Source organism: Myotis davidii, unplaced genomic scaffold (assembly GCF_000327345.1).
Source record: "Myotis davidii unplaced genomic scaffold, ASM32734v1 scaffold96, whole genome shotgun sequence".
NCBI classification, from domain to species: Eukaryota; Metazoa; Chordata; class Mammalia; order Chiroptera; family Vespertilionidae; genus Myotis; species Myotis davidii.
In genome coordinates this window covers 2849542-2873736 of record NW_006289416.1, presented here as the reverse complement: position 1 = coordinate 2873736, position 24195 = coordinate 2849542, and the positions used below count along the sequence as shown (strand labels likewise).

Genomic DNA, 24195 nt, shown 5'->3' with positions numbered 1-24195 from the left:
TCCCAACATTCCAGGCACAGGGCTCCTAAAACCCTTGAAGTTTTACAAAGTGATGCAAACTTTAAATGTTCTTTTGTTAATGTTAATGAAATTGGGAAGCCCTTAAGTAGTCTAGGTCTTGGGCTGGTTGCTAGGGAAACCAATCATGTGATTAGAAGGTTGGAATTCTCAGCCTCACCACTGGAATCTCTGGGAAGGGAAGAGAGGCTAGAGGTTGAGTTGGCTAATGATTTATTTCATGCCTATATAATGAAGTCTTCATAAAACTCCCAAAAGAACAGGGTTCAGAGAGCCTCCAGGTTGGTGCTGGCGGAGTGGCACTCTGGAGAGGTCATGAAAGCCCATTGGCCTGTCCCATATACCTTGCCCTGTGCATCTCTTCCATCTAGCTGTTCCTGAGTTATATATCCCTTTATAATAAACTGATGATCTAATAAATAAAATGTTTCTCTGAATTCTGGGAGTCACTCTAACATTTTAGTGGAACCTGAGGAGGAGGCTGTGGGAACCTCTGATATATAGCCAGTCAGTCAGGTCAAAAGCTCAGTGACAACCTAGACTTAGCACTAGAATTTGAAGGGGCGGGGGCAGATTTGTGGGATCAAACCCTTTACCTGTGGGGTCTGATTCTATCTCCGGGTAGTGTCAGAATTGAGTTAAATGGTAGGACACCCAGCTGTTGTCAGGGAAATGTTGGGTGTGATGGCAGTGTAAGAATAAAGGATAGCCCAGCCAGCGTGGCTCAGTGGTGGGGTGTCCACTTATGAACCAAGAGATCACGGTTGGATTCCTGGTCAGGGCACATGCCTGGTTGCAGGCTCGATCCCTGGTTTGGGGTGTGCAGGAGGCAGTCGATCAATGATTCTCTCTCGTCATTGATCTCTCTCTCTCTCTCTCTCTCTCTCTCTCTCTAGTTCTCTCCCTCTCTCTCTCTCTCCTTTTCTCTCTAAAATTGATAAAAATATATTAAAAGACAAAGAATAAAGGAGAAACACACAGAAGAAAGAGTGGAGTTTTTTTGAAGGACTGACTTTAATCAGATAGGGATTCATAAAATGGGGTTTGGAAACTTCCTGAATAGAAACACTGTCTCAATGGTCATCAAGATCTCTCTCTCTCTCTCTCTCTCTCCTTTTCTAAAATCAATAAAAATATATTAAAAAACAAAGAATAAAGGAGAAACACACAGGAGAAAGAGTGGAGTTTTTTTGAAGGACTGACTTTAATCAGATAGGGATTCATAAAATGGGGTTTGGAATAGAAACACTGTCTCAATGGTCATCAAGAAGCAAATGCCATTTTGAGAACCACCTAGCCCCTGGCATTTGGAGAAGGGCAGCCTCAGACCTACAGCTGCCAGGAACTCAATTCTACCAACAACCTCAAGCTCCAGAGGAGAATGCAGCCCAGCTCACTCCTAGATTGCTGCCTTGTGAGAATCTGAGCAGAGGACCTCGCTAAGCTGAGCCTAAACTTCTAACTTGTGGAAATGGTGCTATAACATGGATTATTTTAAGCCACAAGGTGTATGGTAACTTGTTATACAGTAATAGAAAACTAATGCATGTACAGATGAAAATTAAATGAATTCTAGACTAGGAATAAAAAAATTCAAATTCTTGTAATGTTTCTGCTCTTTACTGAGTGACCTAATATTTTCTATATCCCTCAGTAGGAATTAGGTTATTGTGAGGGCAAATATATGTAATAAAATAAAGACTATGAGAATAGAATTTTTCAAAATAGAAATGATGGAATATATTAGTGTAAAAAAATCCATGGACTATACAATCCTTTAAACATTAAAAAGGCTTAATAAATGGAAGTATTGCTGGAAATAGCTGCATTAATAAAGCTTACCTATTGTATGACTTAAGCCAAAACAAATATAAATCCATGATCCAGTCTACATCTGATTTGATCAGAAAGTCATAAGTTCATCCAAAAGTGGGCTTTTCTTGTCAGTTATTTAGGATATAAGTAGAATATAGTGGCTATGTATTATAGTAGCAGATTAATATAAACACCCTTTTTGATTAAACGCATACACCCCCTTTAAGAAGAAAACATCTTTTTAATTATGGGGAAACCATGAGGTAGAAAACTTAGATCTCAAAGTCCTTTATTTAGGTACCAGGTTTGCTTTGGGGCTCTATTACTGTGACCAACCATTATAGTTTTCCTGGGAGTACAGGGTTCCCAAGGATGTAGGACATATGTGTGTTAAAATTAGGAGAATCCCAGCCCTGACCTGTGTGGTTCAGTTGGTTGGAGCATTGTCCTGTATGTCAAAGGGTGGCAGGTTCAATTCCCAGGGCACATTACCAGGTTGTGGGTTTGATCTCCCATCAGGGCATGTGTGTGAGGCAGCCAAGCAATGTTTCTCTGTTGCATCAATGTTTTTCTCTCTCTTCCTCTCTCAATTAAAAAAAAAAAATCCAGATTCATTTGGATTCTGGGATTCTTGAAGCTAGTGGCATATTTGTTACAGATATTTTGTAAGTTAATTTTTGTAAGAAACATTAGCCTTCACCGTAAGTATACATTTCGTAATAAACATCCTAAGAAATTATGCTTATGTGTATGAATAAACATATAAACATACATCCTATTTATCTTCATATACATTTTACAAAACTCATGTCATTGCAGGCAATGAACACTGGAGAAATGACATGGATCTTTTACAAGGTGCTGAGCATGTGCATGCATGTGCAAATGTGTGCGTGTTGAGTGTGTCATACATGTGACACTCCACACCACAGAAGGTCACATTCTTACCTTATATGCCTCCTCACTGACAGCTTTGATGTTGGCTTCTCTCCATTTTCCTGGTACCCCATCAATTACCTCACGATAGTTCACATAATAGCCAGTAATTTCAGCCCCTCCACTCTTATCTGGCTGCTTCCATCCAAGAACCATTGAGTCACGAAAACTTTCAAGACAAGTGATATCATAGGGTGGAGATGGTGCCGCTGTTGCAATATGAATACTTGTGAGTAGACAGAAATGCATCTATGATTCTATGTACATTAAACTTGTTTCACTGGTTCCATGGTGAAGGCACTAGGTCTTGTGCTATAAAACTAAAATGTGGCACTGATCAGTAACTTGGCATCTGATTTGGTGTATGAGAAACAAATTCACGCAGGGCCAAAAAGGTACTGCAATTACTATTCTAAAGATTTTTTTTTAAAAAAACTACCTCCCAGCCCCCAAGAGGGATAAGTTTTGAAACATTAAAAACAAAACGGTGCACTATCCAGCGAAATGATTCCATTTCCCTGAAAAAGGAATATTTTCCTCAAGATAATACATTTTTGTTTCATTATGTCATTTTGTTTTTATTTGATCCTTGAGGAAAATGGAATATGTAAATCAATTTCTGCTTCAATTCACTGATTGAGAATTTCCATGTATTTCCAGAGTTATTAGCATTTAACCATTCAGGCGCAGGTACCCTGGTGAGACAGTATAACTATATAGGTTCTATCTACAAACAGGAAAAATCTTCTGAGGTTAAATGTCACCTTTAAAATTTTTTTATAAATAGGCACACTCTTCTATGTGATTTTTTTTTAGTACACAATACTTTTTGTCTCATTATTTTTAACCTGATGTTGGAATATTATTCATATAGTAAAAAATATTATATAGCTATTTCCGTGTTTATTGATGTCTAGCTATAAAAATATTTGGAGGATGTTTTAAAAATCTTTCTTCATTTATGTGGCTTTGCTGATCAACTACTGAAATTATAGTTTTTAATAAAGATAGAGAGGATGTGGTGGTAGAAAGAAATCTATCTAGATATGCAATGACTAAAAAGAATTTTCTAAATATTTATTTGGCTTATCAAATATAAAGAGACTATCTCATTACCATTCAAAAAGAATCTCAGAACAGTAAATATTTTTAAAATAAAATACATTTGTTTCTCTCTCCCCAACCCCAACCTCCTTCATTCTCTACGTTTTACAAAAGAGCACTCTTTCTCTCTTTCTCCCTATTTCAGAGCAATGTTAAACAAGAATATTCCATCTTACACTGAGTTGAAGGGACAGATAAAAATGTCAAAAAAAAATAGAAGCTGTGACAGAAGTTGGAGGTGGGGTAGAAATAGGGGATAGATGAGAGGCATGTTTTAATGTATCATTACATGCTTATTATTTCATTTTTATTTTATTTAAAAAAAAACATTGTCTCCTAGAATATATGTCACAAGTACCAATTATCTTAATCATAAAATCCTTAACTTACTGATAGTCTTAAATAAATCAGTACTGGACATGTGGGACATATATCATAGAACATAGCTATATGTGATTATAATACCCTGTTAAACTGTTCATGGCAATTCAAAGAGTAATGTTACTTTTACTTATTTTAATTAAATGTGAAGGGTAATTTGAAAACCTGAGGATGAACAACAGAAGTTGATAACTCTAATCCTGGTAAAATCTCCCTTCTTTGTGAAATCCTTTTCCTATGCGTGTACTAAGTAAGACTGTTGCAAAGAACCTCACAAAGCTATGATGATCAAACCTTTCCTGCTCTCATCTCTAACTCCCTTAGCAAAATGAGGCCAGGCATATATCTGCCTCAAAAACCTAAAAGGACTGTATAACCTAATTACTTTAAATATGCTATTATCATGAAGTACAATGAGTTATGTATAAAAGCCAACCCATAAAAGATTACAAAAGTATTACAAATAAATAGCTGAAAACATAAAATTAAGAATAAACATGACAGTGAACACAGATGGAAGAATGTGATCTGGACAATGAGAGGTGAGGATGCTGATGGAGACAGATGGAACATTTTTACTCTTTGAACTCTCACCTAGATTCTTCTTCTTTTTTGGATCATCAGACTTACTTTCCCCCTGAGGAGCTGCTTTCTGTGGTGGTGGGGTAAGCTCCTCCTGAACTGTTTCACTTACTTTACTCACTTCTGTTTGGCCCAGGTTGTGAGAGCTACTGGGTAGTGAAGGTTTGCTAAGTTTGCTATCAAGTAAAGCATCTTTCTTAAAGGCTGGCTGGGAGGTTTCATGCATGCCTCCCCTGGAATCTGTTAGTCCACCAGGTGCATCATTCAGTTCAGGCCACACATCTGGAGACACTCCTCCCCCTACAATCGCCAGATAACAACAGGAACACTTTAAGCCCGGGCACAGTGTAAACTGCTCGTTCTTAATAGAACAAAGAGAAAAACATTAGCACCACAGACAGAACAAAAACAATCTCGGTTTAATGGAAATCACTTGGGTTTGTCAGAAATATGGAGAGCGCAGATTTCACATAATGTACACCGAGGAAATATTTCAATTCTCCATATTCTGGAAAAAGAAGAAATGAGAACAATAAAACTACAGACGGAACAGGAACAATTTTGGATTTGAAAAACCCAAGTGTACACAAGAGAAAGCAAATCTCAGATATTTCTTGGAAGATATAAGTTGTATTATTCAACAGAATGGGGGAGGGGGGGAAGAACCATAAAGTATACAAAAGACGTAACATTAACGATCCTGATTTTATAACAGTGATGCACATTAGTGAAATATTAATGGTCTGTACCTCTCAACCTCAAAGCAACATGCTCACTATTGTCCATATTATAAGGAATATTAAAAAGTAATATGGAACACTAACTGAAGACAATTGATATTTAATGATCTTTCTCTTTAAATGTGTTGCTATATGACAAATTTCATTTTGATTGCTCTGAAACTTCAGGGTCCGTTCCCCATGTCATCTAAGATTGCGAGGTACATCACATACATACATAGAATTACTTTGTTACTGGTTTTATTCTGTTGGTTACTTTGCAAGCAGAGATGAAACATGATTAAGCCACCACATGTGTCTTTGCAGGAATTGTAGAGTTTATAAAAAGCATGCTAATGTGCTGTTAGTGAAAATAAGCCAGGCTGTGTTGCAGATGAAATGGCTTTTAGGTACAAGATGATCTGTGTTATGGGTGATATACCACTTCATGGAATTGGATGGCCCTTCACATTCCCGTGATGAGCACGAAGTTAGAATGGAGTTTCCCACAATGGGAAATATCTGAGGAAACTTGGACTTGTGAAGATGAAAAGGCTACAGATGCACAGAATCTGGATAAGTGATGAAGATCTGTAAAATGGCAGCTATGGAAGGTTAAATAAAATGTCACCTGGAGTCAGAGAAAATGATCATTTGAGGGTGGAATCATGGAGCAATATTAGAAGCTTTAAACAATTTCTGGAAAGGGTGGTATCCGCCTTTATTACTTAGAAAAAATCATTTTTTTTCCTTAGCAAAGTTATGCATAAGGAACTTACCAATAGCAGCTTTTACTTCAATTGCTTCTGAATCCTGTGAATATTCACTAAGTCCAGCTGCATTAACTGCTCTGACCCGGAAAATATAACTTTGACCAGTCGCCAATCCATGGCATGTAAATCTGAAAGGAAAGGAAGTTTCAAAAAACTTTCCTAGGAGAAAATTAGAGAAGATGGTTGTTAACTTAGTGAATGATATGGCTTTATGAAAAAGAGTCATTTTTTGTTGTTGTTGTTAATCCTCACCCAAGGATATTTTTCCATTAGTCTTTTAGAGAGAGTGGAAGAGAGAGGGAAAGACAGAGAGAAACATCAATGTGAGAGAAATACATCGATTGGTTGCCTCCTGCACAAGCCCCAACCAGGGCCCAGGCCAGGGAGAAGTGTCCAATCAAGGTACTTGCACCTGATAGGAATCGAACCCAGGATCCTTTGGTTTGCAGGCTGACAACCTCTATCCACTGATCCAAACTGGCTAAGGGCACGATTCATTTTTTAAAAGGAATAAAAAGGTGTAGAGAGATGCAGGTAACATGTGCTTTAGACAAGAAGGTTGTTAAGGCAATTTTCTAAACTCTGTCAAGCAATGAGGAGCCCTGGTATTCCCCTGCATAAGTCCCTTAACCTTTCTGAGCCTCTGCGTGCTCATCAGCAAAATGGGGATAATTATATCTACATAATAATTTTATGTAAATATTGTCCATACAGTATTTAAAGTACCTATTACAGGGCCTGCATATAGAAGGCATTTAATAAATAACAGGTGGCATAAATAATATTATTAATGGCTATTTCAGTTGCATCCTTATAGCCATAAGCGTAGGTGGCTTCTCATCACTGAGGCCTATTCCCTGCCTTTCTGCATGCCAGGGGAGGTATAATTATTTGAGAAATTTTACTTGAATTTGAAAGTAAGGTGAAAAATTGGCTCCAGAATTGCCATTTAGATATAAAAATTCAATAATAAGGTGTGAATTCATGGGCAGTTTCACACAAAACAACCTCACTCTTTAATAGCTATTATGGTTATAAAAAGCTGTTTCATGAATCGCTGTAACATTTTAATCCATTCTAAGGACTGTAACCAGAGGAAATAACAGATCTGCTAATGACTCTATTACTATTTGCATGTTGAAATATTTAACAAAAGCAGCTACGATTTACACCAATCTTAAATTTAGGCCAACCCTTGGGCCAGCTCAGTTCAGCGAATATTTATTGAGCACATCAGTGTTCCAGACACTAAGCTGGGTGCTGTGGATACAATGATGAATAAAACATGGTGCCCGTCCTTGAGAAGCTCCCATCAGTTTCTGGAAAGGCAGGCTTTCCTCCATGAATGTTTCTAAATAGTCCCAGGAAAATGCTGGGAATGCAGAGTAAAAGTGAAATGAGCAAACAAGAGCAATGCATCTCTTGTAAAACACACTGCCTTTTCCCATTAATTGGTTTGTCTCTATTCTCTCAAGTTTTAGAAAAGAAGCATCCTATGGGGGCGTCTTTGGACTTACCAGGTACAAGTGGTCAAAGAAGGAGCTGCCTAAGAAGCTGCCAATTTTGTGGGTGGAAATCTCTCAGACTGGCCCTAAATCAAAGGAGGCCCAGATTTTGGGTGCAGGCCAGAATTCATCATCAACGTGCAACGCTGGTTGATAAATTATTTGAGAGCAAGAAAAATAACCTTCCTCACATTAGAAGCAAAGTGTTGGCAAACTATTCTGAGTGTCCTTGGTTTGGTTATTTATGTCTCATTAGCACTGAGTATAATCATGTTGATGTTCAGAGTTTGATGTTTTCTTCTGTTCATTTAAAATACCTGGGCATTTGGTTAGCTAGAGCCTATTAGATCCTTAGAATCTAGTATAACATTGGCTATTAAAGACAAGAACAGAGGGGTAAAAAAGGCAAATAGCATAAAGGAAAGAACCAGAAAAGACCTATGAAATGAACTCTTATCATACTCTTATCATAGCTGGCATTAAACATTTCTAAGTGTTTAATATAACAAGTAAGCCTTTTATCAAATATATTGTAGTAGACATATTCAATTTTAAATTCATTTGGACATTTAAAGTACAATATTTTTTTCAATCTCCCTAATTGAAATTATAGAATAATGAAGAAATTAAAGAAGATCCAAATAAGTGGAAGCATATACTGTATTTATGGATTGGAAGATTTAACATCATTTAAAATGTCCATACTACCTAAAGCAATCAATAGATTCAACACAATTCCTATTAAAATACCAATGGCATATCTCATGAATCTAGAACAAATATTCCAAAATATATATAGAACCACAAAAGACCCTGGATAGCTTTAGCAATCAATCTGGAAAAAGAAAAACAAAGTTGGAGGTATCATGCTACCTGATATCAAACTATACTACGAGGCCATATAAGACAGTATGGAATAAGCATACAGATCAATGGAATAGAACAGAGAGTCCAGAAATAAACCCACACTTTCTGGTCAGTTAATATTTGACAAAGGAGGGAGGAATATACAATGGGGTAAAGACAGCCTATTCAATAAATGGGAAAATTGGACAGATACATGCAAAAAAAAATGAAACTAAACCACCAATTTACAACATACACAAGAATAAATTCAAAATGGATTAAAGATTTAAATATAAGTTGCAAACTATAAAAATCCTAGAAGAAAACATAGGTAGTAAAATCTCAGCTATCTCTCAGCAATATTTTTTCTACTATATCTCCTCAGGCAAGGGAGACAAAGAAAAAAATAAACAAATAGGACTACATCAAATTAAAAAGCTTTTGCACGGCAAAAGAAACTATCAATAAACTGAGTGGGAGAACTTATTTGTCAATGATACATTTGAAAAGTGTTTAATATCCAACATTTATAAAGAACTTTACCAAAGAGAACATACAGATGGTCCATAGACATATGAATAGATGCTCAACGTCACTAAGCATCAGAGAAATGCAAATTAAAATCACCCCGAGATACCATCTCACTCCTGTCAGAATGGCTATCATCAATAAATCAACAAACAAGTGTTGGAGAGGATGTGGGGAAAAGGGAACCCTAGTACAATTGCTGGTGGGAATGCAGAATGCTGTAGCCTCTGTGGAAAACAACATGGAGTTTCCTCAAAATATGAAAAATGAAACTGCCTTTTGACCCAGTGATTCTACTTCTGGGAATACATTTGAAGAAATCTGAAAAACTAACTAGAAAAAATATATGCAACCCTGTGTTCACTGCAGCATTATTTACAATAACCAAGATCTGGAAACAGCCCAAGTGTCCATCAGTAGATGAGTAAATAAAAAAGCAATGGTGGCCCTGTCTGGTTTGGCTCAGTGGCTAAAGCATCGACCTGTGGACCAAAGGGTCTCGGGTTTGATTCCCAGTCAAGGGCATATACTCTCTGTTCTATTCCATTGATCTGTATGCTTATTCCATATTGTTTTATATGGCTTTGCAGTATAGTTCGATATCAGGTTTATCAGCCCTTGTAGGGGTGTGTGCGGGAGGCAACCAATCAATGTGTCTCTCTCACATGGATGTTTTTCTCTCTCTCTACCTTCTCCCTCCTCCTTCCCTTATAGAAATCAATAGAAAAAATATCCTCAAATGAGGATTTTAAAAAAAAATAGCAGTGGTACATTTACACAATGGAATACTACTCAGCTGTAAAAAAAAAAAAGTCATCTTACCTTTTGTGACAGCATGGATAGACCTGTAATGTATTATCCTAAGTAAAATAAGCCAGTCAGAGAAAGACAAATATCATATGATCTCACTTATATGTGTAATCTAATGAACAAAATATTTTAACAAACAGGGTGGAAGCAGAGGCATAGATGTAGAGAGTAGGCTGGAGGCTCTGTGTGTGGGTAAGTGGTAGATGAAAAGGAGGTGAAGGGGTTAAGCAAAAAGAAAATAATATATATAACACATAGGCACAGACAATGTGTTAGCCAGAGGGAAAGGGGGTGGATGTTGGTGGACAAGTGCAAAGAGGGGATAAACAGGGACAGCAAGGGACTTTACTTTGGGTAATGGGCATACAATGCAGTATGCAGATGATGTTTTATTGAGTTGTACACTTAAAATTTTTACAGTTTTGTTAACCAATGTCACCCAATAAAAATTATAAGGAAGTATTGAACTATTTTTTAAAATCCCTCCATTGGATGTTTTTGCTGCTGTGTGGGTCCATGGCTGTATTTCCTCTTCACAGCCCCTGTAGCTTTAGTCAAATGTCCCTACCACCTGACCACACACACACATACACAGAATGCAGTTACCGTGGGCCCTTCACTGGGTTGTTGTTGCAGGGCTCCCACTTGCCAGAGCCAACAACACTAGACTCTATGTAGTAGCCAACCAGCTCCTTAGCATCTTTGGATTCCTCCCATGAAACTACCACTGATGTGTCTGTATTTCTGCTTGGGATGATGTTGCCTGGAGCCTTGGGGATATCTGAGAAAAGAGAAAAATAATGTTGAACTCAAGGTCACTTTAAAAAATTCATTCTTAACACATGTGAACAAAAAAACACATAAATTTTATATAACTAATCATATCAAATATATGGTTGCTTTATTTTATAATATACTAGAGGCCAGGTGCATGACATTCATGCACTTGGGGGGAGGGGGACCCCTCAGTCCAGCCTGCATCCTTTAGCAGTCTGGGAGCCCTCGAGGGATGTCCAAAAGTCGGACATCCTTAGCGCTGGGAGAGGCTCTCGCCACCACCGCTGTGCTGCCAGCTGTCAGCCTGGCTTGTGGCTGAGCGGTGCTCCCCTTGTGGGAGTGCACTGACCACCAAGGGGCAGCTCCTGCATTGAGCGTATGCCCCCTGGTGGTCAGTGCACATCATAGCGATCAGTCATTCTGCCATTCAATCATTTTGCATATTACCCTTTTATTATACAGAATTGTTAAAACTAATAAATATATTAGGTTGAGAGAATGATGATAAACCAAATACCCAGGAATACAGTAACCCACTCCAGAAAAAATACATTATCAATACTGTTGAAACTCCTGAAGAAATTTACTTTCAAAATTTGATAATACATAATAATAAATTTTAAAAATGTATCCGTCAAATATAGTCATCAATTAAATTTATAATAGATAAGAAAGATGTCACCACTTTTATTTTGTAATATGTATAAATATGATGAAAAAATATGTATATATAGATATATAGATATATATATATTCTAATAAAATTTTTGCTTTGGAATTTTCCCTTGAATTGAAGTAAAATAAGTTTATAGCTGTTCAACCAAGCACTACACTTACCAAGTTTGTCCCCAACCACAGTCACTTCTGTTGCCTCTGAGGGCTCACCAACGCCTGCTGCATTAGAACAGCGGACACGGAATCGGTAGGATTTCCCCTCAGTCAAGTCGAACAGAGCGAAACGGGGAGACTTCACGGGGAGCTCTGTGTTCACCCGCTGCCAGTTTTCTGTTTCCATGTCACACTGCAGCCAGAACAGTGAGACCCATTGAAAGCACGGCAGGAATAAATGGGAACTCCAGGCAGGGCATCTCAGGGCTATTTATGTATTTCCTGTTATTTGAGTTGAGAGGGTAACCTCTAAAATCCTTGCAGTGCCTTTCATGATAATGTCATTTGTGTGTGTGAGGGTAGAGAGTGTAAACTCCCCCTAGTCGATCTGCTGCCCACTGAGGAATAAAATTCTCCCATGCTTTTAATCCGTTAGTTTAGGGCTTTCATTCATTTTGACATACTCTCCCCTGGGGAACACAGAAGCAATTATCAGTCATTTATACTTTCTCAATAAAAATAATAGCTGCCTTTCACTGTGCTAAGAGCTTTATTCACCATTGTCATTCTTCAAATCTAAACTATGCTCTGAAGTAGGCATTGTGGGAGTAGTGTTTTGTGATTATCAAAGTTTTCCTGAGGGAGGACTTAGGCTTGGGGAGGTTTAAAAGCAGCAATGTGTAATAGTTGGGTATATATGAACCTGAGCCAGACTGCGGGGTTCAAATCCTAGCTCTGCCTCTTACTAACTGTGTGGCCTTGGGTCAATTATCTACCCCATGGGTGCCTCAATTTCCTCATCTACAAAATAAGCATGATGAAAATAAAAGTATTTCCCTCTTAGGGTTACCATAAGGATTAAGTGGGTTGACAGGCGTGCAGTGCTATAAACAGTGCCTGGTCCTGAGCAACATTCCTGTTGGTAGGAACAGAGCTATTGAGGGATGCTGTCCCTGTCTCTGACATGACCAGATTTTGACAGGGGAATGAGAGGAAGAGCTCAAGACATAAGACACCCAAGGAAAAGACCACAGTAGGATAGGGAGGCTGGGAGCCCTAGAGACCAATTCATCCGATTCCCTTGTTAATAAACCCCTCATTTATAACCATTTCAGGGCTTAGGGACATGCTGTAACTGATGTTAAGCCTGTGGCCATGACAGGCAAGTGCTTTATGTGCATGCAAATCCCAGATAAAAAGCTCCACAGAGAAGTGCAGCCATGGCAATAACCAAAGAGGCAGCACTGCTGTGGGCCTGAACATTCTGGAGATGGAAACTTGCCACAGAACAAGAGCACGGGAGCATTTCCCCTTTGAGAGGTCAATGTATGAGAAGCCGTTATCAGACTCAGCTCAGAGGATCTGGCATGCGGATAGTTCTGTGAATGTGGCCCAGGACCTGTGCTGCTCCCCCAACACCTTAACATCTCTGACTTTTTGAATATGCCACCTGTGCCTGTACAAGCCTCTCTACTCCGGCTACACAGTGAGTCTTCACTTAACACTGCCGATAGGTTCTTGGAAACTGCAACTTTAAGCAAAAGGATGTATAATGAAAACAATTTTATCATAGGCTAATTGATATAAACAAGAATTACATTTCTACAGTATATTTCTGTCACAAAAAGACCACCAAATTTCTAAATAAAGACCTAAAGCACATCTAATATTAAACACTGAAATAAATGTGAGCTACACACAGATTTAAGAATGATGAATAAAAACAAGTAAGATAATGCTTTTCCAACCTGCTTATTCCAGTTCAGGGTTGTGGGCGACCTGATACTGTCTTGGCAGCTCAAGACACAAGGCAGGAAGGTACCCTGGACAGGACACCATTCTGTCACAGGGCCACTCACACCCCACCCCCCCCACGCACACACTCACTCCGACTGGGACACTTCAGACACACCAATTCATCTCACATGAATTTCTGAGACGTGGCAGGAAACTGGAGTACCCGGAGAAAACCTACACAGACATGAAAACCTACAAACTCCACAGAGACAGTGGCCACAGGCCAGGAATCCATTTTTCCTCCCTTAATGCTATAAGGAAATGACAAGGAGTGAAACTTAGGGAAGTTACAGACTTTGGTGGAGAAATTAGTTTATGTGGCCAGAGGACATGTTCAACAGAAGCCAACTGACTCATCAGGAGAAACTGCCTCAGAACGAGGTGGTTATTATCTCATTCCTACAGAAAAGATTGTCTTTGCTGTCACAGTGCTTATTCAGAACTCTCTTCCTGTGGAGCACTTCAAACAGATTCAGTGAGGGTGTGTATTAAACACAATAGGAGGTGAACATTTATCATTCTACTCTCGCTCTCCATTAGAAGAAAAAAATATTTGCTAGGGATAAGAAGGAAGTGAGGCATCCTCCTCAAAGGCTGAGCTAAATGTCCTGATCAAAGAAAAGTAATTAATAAAGGGAAAGCACAGACCCTAGCATTTTAATTTCCAGTACAATTTTCTCAAGAGCCACGGGTTTGAAATAATTAAAAATCCATAAAGACGTTTACATATCAATTTTATGATTTTACATAATTTGTATATACCTATATATCTGTAGCTATATTTATTCTCTTATAATAATAGTCAGGAAAGGTGACCTAATTAGAGTTGTGAAATTAAATGGTCAGAATAGCATTAAGATAAAAGAGAGGGGCTTTTAGGAAAATTAATTGAGCTTCACAATATTTTTGCAAAAATATATATTTGCTATGATTTTGCTATGACAATAAATAGTAAAGTAAATAATATGTTATCAAGCTATTTCATAATTTTATAAAATTTTCTCTCAAGGACAAATACTGTATGATCTCACATGTAGAATCTAAAAACAAGCAAACAAAAAAAACACAACAATCCCAAACAATCCTCCCAAAAACTGAACTCAATGATACAGAGAACAGATTGATGGTTGCCAGAAGCTAGGTGTGGAGAGTTGTGCAAATGGGTAAAGAGGTTCAAAAGATACAAATTTCCAGTTATAAAATGTCAGGTAATGTACAACATGGTGACTACACAAATAAAAGAAAAACATGCAAATTGGTGTCACTCTGCTACACCCACCAGCCAATCAGAGCAACTATGCAAATTTACCCAACAAAGATGGTGGTTAATTTGCATATGTAGGCATGGAGTGAAGACTGAAGACTGAAGACTGAAGACTGAAGAGGCTTGGCTTCTCCGCTGCGCCTGGACCGAAGGCCTGGGTCCCGGGTGTTAGAGGAAAACCAGTGCCAGCAGCCAGGAGAAGGAAGGCCTATTGCACAAATCTCTTCATGCAATGGCCTCTAGTAGTTAATAATACCATATTGTAAAAAATAAATAAAATACACAAAAAGTATAAACACTTGTTTCATTGATTGTTCTAAAAAATGGTGCAGAGCTGCCAATAAAAAATTCTTATATATAAAATTCTTATATATAAAATAAATTTATTTTTATTTCATTTTAAAAATCATATCTTAATGAAAACTTTTCTAAGAAATGGATTTTGAACCTCTTTAATTAATTTATTATATTTATTTTATTGAATAAACTTGACTTATAACATTGTATAAATTTAAGGTGTACAGCATGTTATTTTGATACATTTGTATATTGTAATATAGTTGCCAATATAGCAATATTTATCACATTGCATAATTATGGTACAATATTATATTGTCTATGCTCATGATACTCTACATTGATCTCTATGGCTTACTTACTACTCGTTACAAGTTTGAACCTTTAAACACCATCACTCTTATGCCCTCTTCCCATCACCTGGTAACCACAATATTACTCTGTTTTTAACAGTTTACTTTTTTGAATCTACATATAAGTGATATCATACAGTACTTGGCTTTCTGTATGACCTATCTCCCTTAGCATAATGTCCTCAAGGTCCATCCATGTTGTTGCAAACGGGAGAATATCCTCCTTTCTCATGGCTGAATAACATTCCCTTGTGTGTATTACTACCACATCATTTTTATCAACTGAATCGGCATTTAGGTTGTTTCCATATCTTGGCTATTGTAAATAATGCTGCGATAAACATGGAAGTGCATATATCTCATCAAAATCCTGTTTTGCTTTGATGTTTTCTTCATCTCCCTCCTCCTGCCACCCCCATGCCATGTATTTTAAGACACTGAGTCACCTCCAGTACTACTTGTGAAGTTAGTATCCTTATCTATGGGATTTACCTTTAAATGTAGCCAGTATCTGATTTCTTTGCCTGGGTGCTTCCTTTAAATCCTGTTTCCATATACCCAGAAGTGGGATTGCTGGACAGGAAGTTTTTTAGGAACTTTTATTGTATTCTCTAGTGGTTGGACCAATTTACATTCCACCAATGATCTATAAGACTTAAACCTCATTTTAGTCAAATTCTCTTTACATACTCTTTTCTAGTAGCAATTATCCTTTTGGCCAAGAACTTCTTCCACTCCTAGGTCCCGTGCCTGGCTCGGTCTCCTATGTACCTGCCTTTGCAGCTGGGGCAGCTCCCCAAATAATGGCCTGTGCAGGTATTGGCTCTTTTCCATTTTCTGGGCATAAATACTTTCTAGAACTCTCCTCAAGTATGAGTATATGATAGATTCACAAACAATTTTCATGATTTCACTCATTTTAGGCCTGCATTGTATGCTGCCCTTTCTAACATAAGTACAATATACTTGTAAGATATTTGAGGGAAAGAACTAGCTGATATGTTATGTTGTTTTTTTAATCTCTGACCGCATCCTACAAACTGTACATAGAGTAGTGCTGGTCAAATGTGTGGCAGCATGTGAGGGCTTTCTGTCTTCCACTTTCTCAGCCATTAGAAAGTATTTTAACTTCTACTCCTCTCACGCATCTACCCTTGCTGATGCTCATTCCCTACTGCAGAGGGACAAGGGGTAGAGAGGTGAAAAGCCATCACTAGGGCAAGAGAGGCAGAGAAAGTCTCCAGAAAACAGTGTCCTAGAGGAAATCTGCAGTTTCAGGAACCTCTCTTCATAAAGGGATCATGATTTGGGGTCCCTGGACCTCTTAGAAGTCTATGGATGAGCCTTAGGGTCCAGAAATCCCCTCTCAACTTTCCAGCAAAGTTCTGTGTGATATATATTTTTCTGTGGAGGTTGTTCACAGTTTATAAAGTTTTAAAGAGTTCGGAACAAAATGAAAATTTAATCTCTGCTTTTAAAAGAAGTCTTCAGAAAGTGGCATGAGGTAATAATGCTGATCCCAGAGTCTTACCTTTTCCACGAAGTACAGGATGCCCTCATGGCCACGCTGGCCAGGGGGCTTCCAGCTCAGCACCACGTAACTCTGGGTGGCCTCGGTGACAGAGAGGTCTGTGGGAGGTCCAGGAACAATACCCTCTGGAAAACAACAAGGAAAGTGAGGGGCACACTCTCTGGGAAACCCAGGACACTCAGGCACAGATGTTTCTCTATCACTGAAGGAAGACTTAGCTATTGCTTCGTAAGATAAAGAAGTACCTTGTTTCTAAAATTCCTCCTGAGATAGTCATTCCTAATTCAAAGCCACAGTTTTACTTTCTTTGCTGGACAATTTTAATTTCTTTATCAGTCCTAAAAAGCAGCTGTAATGACACAAGTTATCTTTTATATATTTACCAAAATGAGTGAAATAATAGTTTTCTAATGCAATTGATTGATTGGTTGATTAGAGTTTTCTAATTCTTTAAATTACAATTTATATAACATATTAGTTTCAGTTGTACAACATATGGTTAGACATTTATATAGTTTACAAGGTGATCCCTCTTCCTAGAACCCACCTGACACAATACAGAGTTACTACAGTACAGGGTGGGGCACAACTTCTATTAGCTTTTTTAAAATAGAATATCTTTTCAAGGATGTTTGAATAGCAAACAACGTTGGAATATAGACAGCATATCCTCTAGGGCAGTGGTCGGCAAACTCATTAGTCAACAGAGCCAAATATCAACAGTACAACGATTGAAATTTCTTTTGAGAGCCAAATTTTTTAAGCTTAAACTATATAGGTAGGTACATTGTTATTAACTTAATTAGGGTATTCCTAAGGCTTAGGAAGAGCCACACTCAAGGGGCCAAAGAGCCGCATGTGGCTCGCAAGCCGCAGTTTGCCGACCACTGCTCTAGGGCAAAGAGTTGACTGTTTTCTGACCAGGATAACAAAAGGTGATATAGTTCTCCAGAGAAAGTTTGGTTAGGTTTGGTAGACGCCCCCTAATCAGATTGTGGTTTCCTAAGTGTAAGGCTTCTCAGCTGAGACACAAATCTGTGTGTGCAGCATCCACCTCTGCTGCCCCACATAACCCTGTGGGGTTGGTGGGGAGGGGCAAGGGAAACTAATGAGAATATGAAGCTCATGCTGTCTGCAGTGCTGTGAGGAGAACAATCCCAGGAGTCTCATGTCTCTTGCCAGTATCTATGAAACTAATAGGAAACATTAGCTCATAAGTAGAGTAAACTTTTAGACCTTCCGTGGTTCCTGACATCAAAGTGATCCCTCCATGTGAAACAACTACAATACTGAGCAAAATATATGAAATGACTGTTTACAGACATTGGATATTAGTCAGCATCGGACAATGATACCCTATAAATAGGAAACAATTAGGCGAGTCCTGCCATAGTCCTAGCTTGCTGTGTGGAGAGTTTCAAGGCAGCAGCTCACGAAGAGGAGACCAGGTAGAGCCTGGCAGTCTCCTCGAGTGGAGGAGAAGGTGGACTTCCCAGGAGGGTAAGGCATCCACAGAAAGAATCATAGGGATGAACACTGGAGGAAAGGGCTGCCCAGAGAGCAGGCTTCAGAGATCTGCAGAGGGTCCCTCTGGAGTGCTCACATGAGTGCTGATCAGCTCATACATGTGAGGAATCCACCTGAGATGGGGAAAACCCACACAAAAGAATTGAAGGGAACAATCTTCAAACCTCACGTTGGGCCTGAGAGAATTCATGTTCCCACCAGCCGGAATGGAAATCTCCTAATTCATGGGGCATCCGGAACAGTACTCAGGAGGGCATTTCCTCTGTAGTGAGGCCAAATTACTAGACTAAAGGCTTCTCTGATTACACTCAACAAAAGCAAGCCTTGAAAGGATTATTTCCCCAGAACAAAGCTTAAGAGTATTTATAAAAATACAAAAATAGCCAAACCGGTTTGGCTCAGTGGATAGAGCGTCGACCTGCGGACTGAGAGGTCCCGGGTTCGATTTCGGTCAAGGGCATGTACGTTGGTTGCGGGCACATCCCCAGTGGGAGTGTGCAGGAGGCAGCTGATCGATGTTTCTCTCTCATCGATGTTTCTAACTCTCTATCTCTCTCCCTTCCTCTCTGTAAAAAATCAATAAAATATATATTTTTAAAAAATATCCATCACCAAACACTGTAAATTCAAAATGTCTGGCATCTCATAAAAAAAATCAAGTATGCAAGAAAATACAAACCATAATGAGGACAAAAAAAATCAATCAATAAAAACAAAACCAGATAATGTCGCAGATGATAGAATTAGTAGACAAGGACATAAAGAAGTTATTATAAATATATTCCATACGTCCAAGAAAATAAAGATTGAACATGTTAATTAAAAACATGAAAAATATTAAAATGATACACAAATTCAAAGATTTAAAAAGAAAAAAACACCACTGGCTGGAATTCACAGCAGGTCAAACACCAATGAAGAAAAGGATGCCCAGCCGGTGTGGCCCAGTGGTTGAGTGTCAACCTATGAACCAGGAGAACACAGTTCGATTCAGGTCAGGGCACATGCCCAGGTTGTGGGCTCGATCCCCAGTGCGGGGCATGCAGGAGGCAGCCAATCAATGATTCTCTCCCATCACTGATGTTTCTACCTTTCTCTCCTTCTTCCTTCCTCTCTGAAATCAATAAAAATATATTGAATCATACACACAGTGAAGACATATTTTAAAATGAAGATGAAATAGAGACTCAACCAAGAAAAAAAATAAAATAAGTCATAACCATCAAGCCAATACTACAAAAAATATTAAATGAAATGTCTTAGGCAGAAAGTAATATCAGATGGAAATTGAGATCTATACAAAGAGATGAGCAACAGAAATGGTAAATATGAGTGAATACCAAACACTTTTTCTTACTTTTTAAGTCTTTTTGAAAGATAAGCTATGATTTGAACAAAAATAATAACATTGTACCATATGGTTTAAAATAAATACACAAATAAATATATGATAACAATAGCACCATGGTTCAGAGGGGAAATGAAATAATACCATTGAAAGTTCTTATACTACTTGTGAAGTAATATAATATTACTGGAAGATAGGTTGTGACACAATGTATAATATAAATTCCAAACTACTATAAAGTAAAACAAAGAGTTATAGTTAATAAGATAACACAAAACAAAATAATAAAAAATACATAATACAAAAGAAAGTAGAAAAAGACGAAAAGGGAAACAAACAGATGGAATAGACAGAAAACAAATAGCAAGATAGGTAGGTTTAAGTCAAATCATATCAATAATCACACAAAATGTAAATGGCTCAAACACCCCAATGAAAAGGCAAAGATTACCAGATTGCATAGATCTAGCTTTTTTATACTGCCTACAAGAAACATGATTTAAATATAAACACACACATAAGTTAAAAGTAAAAGGGTGAAAATCAGATGCCATGCTAAAACTAATCAATATAAACTTGAAAGGTTATATTAATACCAGGCAAAGTAGATTTCCAAGAAGGAAAAAACACATTACTATGGATAAAGGGACTTACTTCATAATAATAAAGTGGTCAGTTCATAAGAGAATATAACAATAAAAATGTTTATGCATCTCATAACAGCATCGAAACACATGAAGCAAACCTTGTAGAACTAAAAAAAGAAACTGATAAACATATCATTTAATCAGAGGTTTCATCACTAACAATAATTGATAGAACAGTAGATAGAAAGCCATCTATAATAATAAAAGCATAATATGCTAATTAGACCAGGCATCCTTCTGGATGATCTTCTAGACGAAGCCGGGGCTGGGAGGGAAGCCCAGTCCCAGAGGGAAGCCTGGGTCCCGGGTGCCAGGGGGAAGCCAGTGCTGGTAGCCGAGGGAAGGAAGGCCTACTTTTGCACGGATTTCATGCATCGGGCCTCTAGTTAAGGATATAAAAGACAATTGGAATCCCAGCAGATTTTTGCAGAAATTTATAAGCTGGTTTTAAATTTTACATAAAAATGCAAATACTTAGAATAGCCAAATAAACTTTGGGGGGTGGGGGGAGATTAGAGTTTATACTATCTGATTTTAAAATTATGAAACTTAAAAAATAAAAACACCCATAAGGCTTATATAGCTACATAAAAGAGAAAATAAAATTTATCAATAGAGATTGCAGAAATAGATCCACAAGCATGCAATCAAATTCCACGTTACTTGGGAAATACAAATTGAAACCACTATGCACCCACATTATGAAATACCACTATACACTCCTAGAATGTCTAAAGTTTAAAAGACTGCATGCCAAGTACTGGTGACTGGTGACAATGTGGAGCAACTGGGGAACTCCCGTAGAGAAACTACTGATGGGAATGTAAAATGGTACAACTATTTTGGAAAACAGTTAGCAGTTTCTTAAAAATTAAACATAAAGCTACCATATGACCTATCCATTCTACTCATCGGTATTCATCCAAGAGAAGTGAAAGCATACGTCACACAAACACTTCACAAAGCTTTCATAGAAACTTTCAATGGTGAATGGATAAACTGAAATGAATTGATACAAACATCAACATGAATAAAACTAAAAATAATTATGCTGAGTAAAAGAAACCAGACAAAAATGAGTATGATTCCACTTATCTAAAATAGTGGGCAATGCAACTTATAGTGACAGAAAGCAAATCAGTGATGGCCTGGAGATGGGGAAGAAATGAAAGGGAGGTATCACAAAGGGATGTGAGGAAATTTTAGGGGTGATGGATATGTTCATTATTCAGATCACAGGTTTCACACGTGAACACATCTGTAAATATTGTCAAATTGTACATTTTACAAGCATGTGGTTTAGTGTATGTCAATTATATCTCAATAAAACATTTTAGGAAAAGTGCTTCTCTGACAATATAAGTTATTGTATGATATCCAAATGTTCCAGAATGTTCTTTCCAAAACATCTTAATATGCAGTGTACCATCCACTACAGCTACCCAGCAAAGCAAAACACTGGCAATAGTATTTGAGGAAAATGTAGCTTTTACCTCTAGGTTCCTCTTCAGTGACAATGATCTGTCCAGTCCAGGGTGCTGAAGGGTGACCTGAACAGAGATAAAAATAAAAATCGCAAACATTCACAACAGCAGTTTCAACTGCACTTATAAACCGATTAACTGGCCAGGTTAGTCACAAATGGGTTTGTTACTAGTTGGCTTATGTATTGTTCTAAAGAATCTTACTGAGCATGTATACGGTATTGTGTCCTTGAAGAATTCACAATCTGCTGGAGCTTGGAACCCGCCTGAACTGAGTGGCCATTTCTAGAATTGCATTTACACAAGGGAGGTAAATAACCTGTGTTCAATTACTGTTCCATATAGATCTCTTGAAACATGTAGGCTCTCTCATACCTTCTTAAGGGAGAAACCTTTCTGGAACAATTGCAAGCCCAGTAGCTATGTATGTCATAACAAAGATGAAAGAGGAGAGGAGCACTGATGGTGCAGTAAAGCTCAACAAAAGCAATTTCTTGCCATTGCATTCAAAAACTGTCGTCTACAAAGGAAACCAGTTTAGATCTTAAGTGGGGGAAATGTATGAGATGAGGAGTATAAACTTAAAAAGGAAATTCATGTCTGTGATCCCACAGACACCAGAAAGAGAAAATTATTCAACTCCTGCTCTAATCAAAGGACTTTTGACCAGATTTTGTGCAAAAACAGAAAGGTAATAAACAGTATAACTTATTTTCAGCTCAAAAAAATCTTGTTTTTATTGGAATTTATAGAAAAAGAGTAAATGAATGTATGAGATGGAATTAGGAAAAAGAGAAGGAAGCTGGATGTTAGGTGAAAAGTGATCAGAGAGCTATCAAGTAGTGTAATTAGAAAAAGTAGCATTATTTTATGATGCTACTACATGTACTTAAGGTAAAAAAAAAAAAAGTAACACTGCAGCCCTAGTTAGTTTGGCTCAGTGAATACAGCATCAGCCTGTGGACTGAGGTGCCCACGTTTGATTCCCGGTCAAGGGCACTAACCTTGGTTGCAGGTTCCTGGGCCCTGATTGGGGTGCATGCAGGAGGCAACCAATTGATGTGTCTCACATCGATGTTTCTCTGTCTCTCCCTCTCCCTTCCACTTTCTCTAAAATCAATGGAAAAGTATCCTTGGGTGAAAACATCAACAACAATACTGCAAATAAACCACAGACCAGTAGTCCTCATCTAAGGTGAGTTTGCTCCCCAGAGACATTTGGTAATGTCTGGAGATAATTTTGTCACAAGGGGCGGAGGTGGTGGGGGAGTGCTATTGGCCTGTAGTAAGTAGAGGCCAGGGAAGCTGCTAACATCCTATAATGTACAGTGTAGACTCCCCATAACATAGAATTATCTGGCCTAAAATATCTACAGGACCAAGATTGAAAAATCTGGTATAGAGTGAAATGTTAATTTACAACAATTCTTCTAATGCCAGTTTATGGTTCCTTTTATTGAGGGTGCCATATGGGTTCCCATGAAACAAATGCAGAGCATAATTCATGTACCGTAGTTTTGACGTCGATACTTGGAGGCTAACTGGATGAACAGATTATTTTTGACTGTCTATAAGGAAACTCAAGTATAGATCAGATATAATGTTGTTTCTCCTTAAATATAAAGAAACTCATTGTACCGAGATATTAATAGTGAATAGATGAGTCATAAAACAAATACTTTTTTGTTCTCATGCTCCTCAGTCCTCCTCCCCACCTTAAGGATTTTCTGATCAATAAAGGATTTCTTATTCTCTGTGCCCTCTAGTGGAAGGGGGAGGAATAACTTTGCAATGAGATCTGTAGTTCTATTAAAAAAAATTTTTTAAAGGTTCAGGAAGACCCTAGAAAATGAAAAATGCTTACTTCTAAGTCTTGCTTTCTCAGCTGGATCCAGAGCAGCTGCAGGCTCAGAAACACGAGATGGTAGACCTATTCCAGTTTTATTCACAGCCCGTACTCGGAATATATAAGAACGACCTTCTAACAATCCAGTGACTGGGAAACGAGCAAACTTCACAGGTGTGTCATTGCATTGAGACCAGCTATCTGTGCCCACCTCACATCTAAGGAAAAAAGAGTGAACAATAAGAATATTAAGAGAAGTATGGCTAAATTCATAGTTCCAACGCTGCAAACCTACCCAGTTGCTTCAGATTTTTCTACAAAATATCCAGCTCAAGTGCGGTTCAATAGTTATTTAATTGAACTCAATTCCACTCAACTGTAATGTATCTTCTCTAACAAGAAAAAGAAGCTCAGCTCCTTCTTGACACAGACATGTCCTTTGACCACACTAAAAATATGCAGCTAAGGGCTTTGGGTGT

At 38.0% G+C, this 24195-nt stretch overlaps 1 protein-coding gene across 2 annotated transcripts in view; it reads right to left on the bottom strand.

Moving 5' to 3' along the window:
* MYOM1 (myomesin 1) overlaps positions 1-24195 on the bottom strand; it is a 118683-nt gene that overhangs the window by 41010 nt on the left and 53478 nt on the right. The window contains exons 12-19 of one of the 2 annotated variants that reach the window (XM_006761861.2): positions 23735-23934; positions 21880-21936; positions 16865-16989; positions 11632-11815; positions 10624-10798; positions 6335-6456; positions 4849-5136; positions 2782-2978 (exon numbers count right to left, since the gene is read on the bottom strand). In XM_006761861.2, the coding sequence (XP_006761924.1) occupies positions 2782-2978; positions 4849-5136; positions 6335-6456; positions 10624-10798; positions 11632-11815; positions 16865-16989; positions 21880-21936; positions 23735-23934 (1348 nt within the window). The remainder of the gene's footprint in view (positions 1-2781; positions 2979-4848; positions 5137-6334; positions 6457-10623; positions 10799-11631; positions 11816-16864; positions 16990-21879; positions 21937-23734; positions 23935-24195) is intronic. The other variant, XM_015562699.1, reaches the window with a different exon arrangement.